The 7,818-nt window shown below is 37.0% G+C and overlaps 1 protein-coding gene across 1 annotated transcript in view; it reads right to left on the minus strand.

The window, feature by feature from the left end:
• The window catches only part of glra3 (glycine receptor, alpha 3), a 57,832-nt gene that overhangs the window by 25,455 nt on the left and 24,559 nt on the right, over positions 1-7,818 (minus strand). The window contains exons 2-3 of the mRNA XM_079813095.1: positions 7,602-7,729; positions 6,070-6,137 (exon numbers count right to left, since the gene is read on the minus strand). Of these exons, the coding sequence (XP_079669221.1) occupies positions 6,070-6,137; positions 7,602-7,729 (196 nt within the window). The remainder of the gene's footprint in view (positions 1-6,069; positions 6,138-7,601; positions 7,730-7,818) is intronic.

Consider the following 7,818-nt stretch of genomic DNA (forward strand, 5'->3'; position numbering starts at 1 on the left):
TAATTCTCCAATCCAATCATGAAGCTCAATCATCAGTCAGATCTGTTCTGGCCTGCTGTGTATGTTGTGAAACATGTGACAGGCAAGGAAGCAAAATGCTTATTTAAGGATGCAGTCGTTCTTTGTTGAATATGTAAAACTATACTAGAATATATACAAAAATATATATGTGCACGTCTTAGGAACAGGATCTTTTTTTCTCTCTGTCAATTTGCCTTAAGACATAGCCGACAGTCCATATTAAATTAAAGTTCTGAGGACAAAATGTAACACAGGTTTGTGTATGCCATAATTTCTCATGATATTTGCCTAGAAGCCTGGCGGAATTGCATGAGTAATGAAGACAAAATCTTAATGAACCTCAACAATAAGCTTGCAGACAGAGTTACGATAATTTGAAACTAATAAAAGCTGAAGTAAATGTTATAAACGCTTCCAAGGAGAGATTGGAACTTCTACTTTTTGACAACAATAGTTATGATGTTCAGAATATACTATATATAGTCAGACTGAATTTGCCTAAAAGCGATAAGACGCACAGCCACAATAATGAATGGAAGGTGACAGCAAGAGGGTGATATAGTTAGGCAGCAAGGCGGATGGAGAACCAGGCGGTTTTCGTATCTAATCTGTCTTTCTAAAACACTTGAAGAGCTTCATTAGAAGGTATGTGTGTCTGAGTGCATGAGTGGTGGGATATGGAAAGCAAGTTTACCACATGGGAAATAAGCGCAACACAGTTAGTGAAAAGACAACTCTCAACTGTGTCACATCCGCCACTTGTCAGCAGTCATGCAAACGCCTCAAGGCTGAGGATGGAGCGTGGCGATTACCAGAAACAGGAAAGCATCAGTGTTCTGCTCCACTTACCAAAACATCTAACTGCAGTGGTTTGTTGACAGAAACATAGCTGACGCTCACAGATTACAGATCACCAAATTGGCCAACATCTCAGCTGATGAAGCATGTCTTACTTTCATTATAGATGTCACACCACTTCTTTGTCAATATCTTGCCCGCTTTGTCATCATCTTAGCAGCTAATTCTGTCCTCTGCACATTTCTTTGCAGTTGGTCTGGAAGAGCTTGACTGAACCCGTGCAGCGCATCTGCGAATGCTCAACCCACTACAGGCCTTCAGTGGCTCCATGGCAATCTCCACACATCTGCTATGATTGCCTACTCAAGCGGGACTCGATGGCATTGAGAGGAGAATCTGCACCCGTGCCAACAAGCCAGCGATTAATCACATCTCCATATGTCTGTGGCTTCTGTAACAGTCAGATAGCCCTGCCAATACATTCACTGCTCTGGTGGTGACTATTGAAGCACTCAACCTGCATGTTTGTCAGCATAACTATTGGCATCTCTAAGCCTGCATGTTGTCAGCATGTGCCAAAATGAGCAAAGAATTGTGGCATTTACAAGCAAAAATCAAGTTTTACACCAGTCCACTCCAGACATGCAAAACCACACCTCGATGTGGAGATGGAATTGAAAACCTTATTTTGGTTCACCATCGTAATTCCACTTTATGAAGCTGGCGATAATCTTGAGATTATCGTTCTTGTCAGCTGCTGAACAGAACTGGGCTGATGAGCACATGGACTGGCAGATGTTCCAGGATTCTGAAAGATCAAAGTGTAATCTATCTGTATAGTGACATGTTCAACAACAACCCCTTAAGATGTTGTTTTGAAACAGCAACTACTTGAGGTTAGACCTTCATAACCTCATAATCAGACAATAAAGGAATAATGGATTAAAGCAGTGGATCATCCGAGCATCCCGTACATGTTTAGATGCTCCTGTCCTTTTATTTTATTTTAGAGAACAATTTATGGGCTATATGAATAAATATAAAGTGTCACTTGTCATTATGAATATCAGTTGTCTGGGAACTGAGGATTGTCCAGAATAATGTTCTGTTATTGCAGTGTCCTTTGTTCCTGGATGTTAGGATTATCCCATGGCCTTAATGCTGAGGGAAAGTGATATCCAAGGGCCAGATGGTCTGGGCAGTGAATCTAGGAAGGGTTAATCCATATGTAACATATGGGGAAGCATATCTAGAGAGAATTCCTTTCAATGGTATTTCACCCTCTTCTTCACCCTTTTCTAAAGCTTAGACAAGGACAACAAATCTGAAGGATGTTGTTTATTACTGCACATCGAAACTCTCCTCAAGATGTGTACTGTGGACCAGAAGGTTGAGGACATATCCAGATGTTTATACAATTATTTGAAATATATTTCCTTGATAGACTTTAACAATGTGTCTTTAAGATAACCTGATGTTGTTATTTTTTTCAAAGCTCAGTTGTACCCTGGATCACAAAGAACAGTTTGTTGATTTGAGTTAATGACAATAGACTTGTATCCGGCTTGAAGGAAGGAATATTTATGAAGAGAAGTCCACTCTTGAGTGAGGGAAAGGCTTTGGCACATTCTCTTCATTCTCTTCAGACATAATTATTTCAGAGTGAGTGTGCCATCTCACAGTGCATAACTTATTCAGAGCAAGCCGAGGGATGAAGGCGACAAGGCACTCAAAGTATGTGTGTGTGATGAGCATTTGCGTCCACAGACAGGAATGTTGGGACACTTGTGTTAAGATAAAAGCACATCTCTTTGTTCCTGTGTAGATCTGTGTTGCAATTGGGTGAAATGCCAAATGTGTGTGGATGTCTATAGAGTATGACATGAACAAACATCAAAAAGGCACAAAAAAAAAAAAACCCACATACACAGTTCCGTTACTGAGCACACCTGGAGCCCATTTCTGTTCAACTGTGGTGGCATATGATGGACAAACAAGATCCCTATGGGGATGAACTGTACAAATAAGAACAATAACTGAACAGTCTGCCACTTACTTGCTGATTTCCTGGAGGATTAAAAAAATGGCTACCTGTATATAAGCAATGCAGACCCTAGTACATCTAAAGGCTTGGATGCATTCAACTCATTTGAATTGTTTTCCTTTTTTCTGCTCCTGATGTGATTCTCAATCTATCTACGTCTGTCTGTCATGCTGATATTGTTCATATATATATATATATATATATATATATATATATATATATATATATATATATATATATATATATATTAATATTATAAGTTTTTAATATTTTAAGTTTTTAATATTTTGATATTGTAATAATTTCAGTTACTCTCCAAATTAATGTAGAAACAATTTAAAGACAGTATATTTTAAATATGTGTTGTAATGGCATCTTTTTATGAATGAAGACCAGTATCCCTGATGTCTCTATGAAACATTAATGACGTTACATTACAGTATAACTGAAAGCTCCCAATTTCAACATTTATTAGGCTTTAAAAAACTACTTTTAATTTACGTGAACTTAAAACAATCTTTACATAAACCCATTATAATAAATGTAATTTTTACCAGTGGCCTTCCCTGTTAGAAATATACAGAAATTAAATATTTATCAACACCTTTCTTAACTGAAATATAGATTAATCATCATTAAAGCTACAATTTTCTGTTCCCGTTGTTCTTTGATGAACATTAAAGACGTCCTTGTGTCTTGTCGCTTGGAAGCATTTACATGAATAGGAGCGTGATCATGTAACGCTAGGCAAAAATGGATACAAAAACGGACGCTGCGTTATTTGCGTTAAATATTTTTAATGCGTTTAGCTGAAAAAATGACTCGCCCGCGTTAACGCTTTAATTTGCCCAGCCCTAATATATATATATATATACACACACACACACACACACACACACACACACACACACACACACACACACACACACACACACACACACACACACACACACACACACACACACACACACACACACACACACACACACACACACACACACACACACACACACACACACACACACACACACACACACACACACACACACACACACACACACACATATATATATCTATATATACATACACTTCACTGTATAAGAATATATGAAAAACATTTGTCAGCCAAAGGTAAGGTTAGTTCAGGTTGTAAAGTTTCATGGTGCTTAAAAACGTAGTAAGGAATTAATAATTTGTGATATGGGGAAAAAAACTTCAATCTTGAAAAATATATTTATTTTAAATTACATTTTTAAAGGGGTCATAAGTTACATTTTTATTATAAATATATTTATATAATGCTTCCTGAGATGCACGTATAATGTGACTTTTTACATCAAAAATCAAGAGTGCAAAAATGCAATGATCATGCCATTGCAACTCAATTTCTGCATTCACAAATGCATTCATCTTAACTAACACAATGCAAACACAATGTAAATAAGAGATTCATTGAGCAGTGTAGACTGATTGAAGCAGAAGTTCTGACAAGAGTGCAGAATGCAGTGCTTGCGCGATCGACAGCTCCAGCTATTTAAAGGGAGCTTTCCTTGCTCACTTTCTGTATATAATTTAATCACAATTGAAATAACAGTTGATTCCCATGCTACTAAGAGGAACATTGTGAAGTTGACCATAGTCACTGACTTGCTTTACTGATGCATAAACAGCAATAAGCAAATGTACATGTACATGACTTCTTACATAAAAAAAATCACTGATCACAGATTTGGCATTACTTACAGTACATGTTTCTGCACTATTTCCATGTCCATAATATTTCCATAAAAGTCTGCTTGCAAAACCTTTGACTATAGTTTACCAAAGAATCCACAGTGAAATGAACCAAACAAACAGACAATGCTCTACTGACTTTCACTTAGTTGAAAATAAACATTGTACTAACATTGTAAGATCCTTTGGAATACAATGTTATTTTTTGTCATGTGATCCTGTTGTTGTATTTCTCCTGCCTGTCCATAATGCTCAAGTGGGCCAATTAAAGATGCATTGATCTATGTCTGTTCTGGCAGTCTTGTGCTGATTTATTCATCTTTATTATATAATAAAAATCTGGAAGTTACGATTTCACTTCAGATGAGATCTGTGACATGAGATCTGTGGGGAAGCTCTCCATGGCGCCAATGACTGGATTCATAGCCTACTTTATACTTTATAAATGGTCATACTTTTATTTTGACGGTTCCCTTTAGACATTCTGTTGACTAATCTATAAGTAACGTTGCACCTACATGTCAACTAACTCTCATTAGAGTATTAGTTAAGTATTAGTAGACTGGGGTATGATTAGAGTTATTAGAATAAGGTGTTACGGTTAGTAAAATAAGTTGACATCCACTTGCACGTTACTCAGTCAGTAGACTGACTGTTGGGGGAGCATCAAAACAAAGTGTTAGCAGATATTAAGAAGACAATCTGCTAATACTCTACTGAGAGTTAGTTGACATGTAGGTGCAACGTTACTTATAGTCATCAAAATGTCTAAAGGGGACCGTCAAAATGAAGTGTTGCAGAATTTTCATGTTTTAATCACTTTTTATAGCCTTTCTTCCATTCTTTGACACATGACACACTCTGAGCAGTGTGGGTGGCGTCAGAATGTTCATCAACAGAACTTTGCCATGAGTATATCATGACCTTGAATGATGTTCACTCTCTTGTATGTTGAGTTTGCACAAATGCGAGCACGAGGAATACGATGCTGGGTGCTGTTCACTTAACGGCCACTGGTGTCGCTAATAATAAGGGTTTCTGTATTCTACAGCCACATTAAGGGGATGGTTTAAGGGCTGAGATGAAAGACAAAGGGTCTAAAGCCCTCCTAAATTTATCTCACAAAATTACTTCCTAGGAGCATGGTGAAGGAAACAAGTTTGCATCCCCTCTGACATTCAGCCGGTGGACACTTCCTCACAGTGTCCTACAGTCTTTCTCACAATCTGGATTTAAATATAATACGACATGCACGGAAGCAGGAAACATTTCCTCCATACAAAACACACACTTATTAGTGTGTGCTATACTGTTTCTGAACTGCATATTTGATAGACTATTAGTGCATTAATTACACCCTGTAGAAACAATCATCACAGTAGCTAATATAATTGCTATGATTTGTAATGTGTAAACACCACCATGGGGCATTTGTGCATGAAAACTCACTCATCCAGATTGTGGATACATACCATAGTTGTCTCTGCAATGGAGCCGAAACTGTTAATGAATATGTTGCATGATACATTCACTGGGGGACCTGTAAAAAAGAAGAGTGAAATCAGTAATGATACACCACAGCCTCACAAAGACTCTTAATAGTGCCATTGGTTAATCATGGTTATACAAATAAGTACAATGTTAGCTATTTAATGCTTCAAATAATTTAACCATTTAGACTTTTCATTTTCATTTTCTTATTCAGTGGTATTATCCAGTTTATTATCTTTTGCATTTTCTTTGCTCCAGAGAATAATTGTTAATTCAAGATCAAGAAAAACTAGAGAAGAAAACATTGGTCCAACTTCATAATAAGTGTTTTTACAACTATGAACTGACAATTAAATAATCATGTTTTTATGTTGTACTTAAATTTAACACATATCTGCATGTAATTACAGGTGTAATTAATGTCTGTAATTGCATCTATAATTACACTGTTGACTCTTCTCTTATACTCAAAAATGGTGCTATATACCACTAAAAATGATTATTGGCTTGTAATCATAGGGAAACACTTTTGGTGCTATAGCACCATATCTTTAAAGGTGCTCTACAGCACCTTTGTTACATGGTGCAATGTAGAACCCATAAGAGGTGCCATATCGCATTTTATTTTGTCAACAAAAATGGTGCTAAACAGCACCAACAGTGGTTCTTTGGCTCGCAAAGAACCTTTTAGGGGGCTTAACAGGTTCTCTGTTAGGCAGTGTTGCTATACCCCACCTTAACCACCCATACACTTAACAGCTTCTGTATATGGTACCGGTGCTATATAACACCTCAGTCATCCCAAAGAACCGCTGAAGAACCCCTGAAGAACCATTGGTTCCCCTATGATCACAAGCCAAAGAACTATATAGCACCATTTTTTAGAGTGTACCCCTTAATGATTAATTCTTAACCTAGTGATTTGACTGTTTGCTTCACACTTTTCTTTTTACTTACAATATTGATATGTACATTGAACTCAGTGCATAAATGTATTGATTTATTATGCATCTGTTTGTAACACAGCTAAGTCAGGTTCCATGTCATTCAGTGTTGCCTCTTATTTTTTCAAAGCTTTTCAAACTCCATTTACTTGACATTTATGAATTAGTGGCTTCTGTAAATGAGCTTCTGAGGGGAAGTCCTCACCAGTTTAATAATTTAAGAAAGCTCAGGCTGATTTATGGTTTGAGATGGTTTGGGTTCAGGGCCATTCTGTAACAGCATAATGGAAGAATGTATTCAGGGTCACAGAAATGTCTAGAGGCAACAGGAACCAGGAGCTGCGCAGTATTATTACATAATCATTTCATAGCATGAAATGAAATATAGTCACATCTGCTTCAGCTTTTTACCATTTAAAAGATAAATCTCATAGGCACCAATGATCATTATAACTAATGATTTTAAAGATATCAAATCAAAAACAAGAAATGGTTGCAAATAACTTCTAAAGATATCATAATGTATTACCGAGAATAAAAGGCAAAGAGAAAATGGTTGTTTGTACTACCTTTAAAGTTGGGCCTAATTCTGGCATCATAACCTGAGATTCTTCCCATGAGCTTGTCAAGGAAGACAGAGGGTGACATGGATTCTGCTTTTCTTCGAGGGTTTTCTTGTTCTTTTGATGCTACCAAACTTAGAAGTAAAGAGAGAGCGAGAGAGAGAAAGAGAGAGAGAGAGAGAGAGAGAGAGAGAGAGAGAGAGAGAGAAGAGAGAGAGAGAGA

The sequence above is a fragment of the Gobio gobio genome (genome assembly GCF_949357685.1).
Source record: "Gobio gobio genome assembly, chromosome: 3".
Lineage (NCBI taxonomy): Eukaryota > Metazoa > Chordata > Actinopteri > Cypriniformes > Gobionidae > Gobio > Gobio gobio.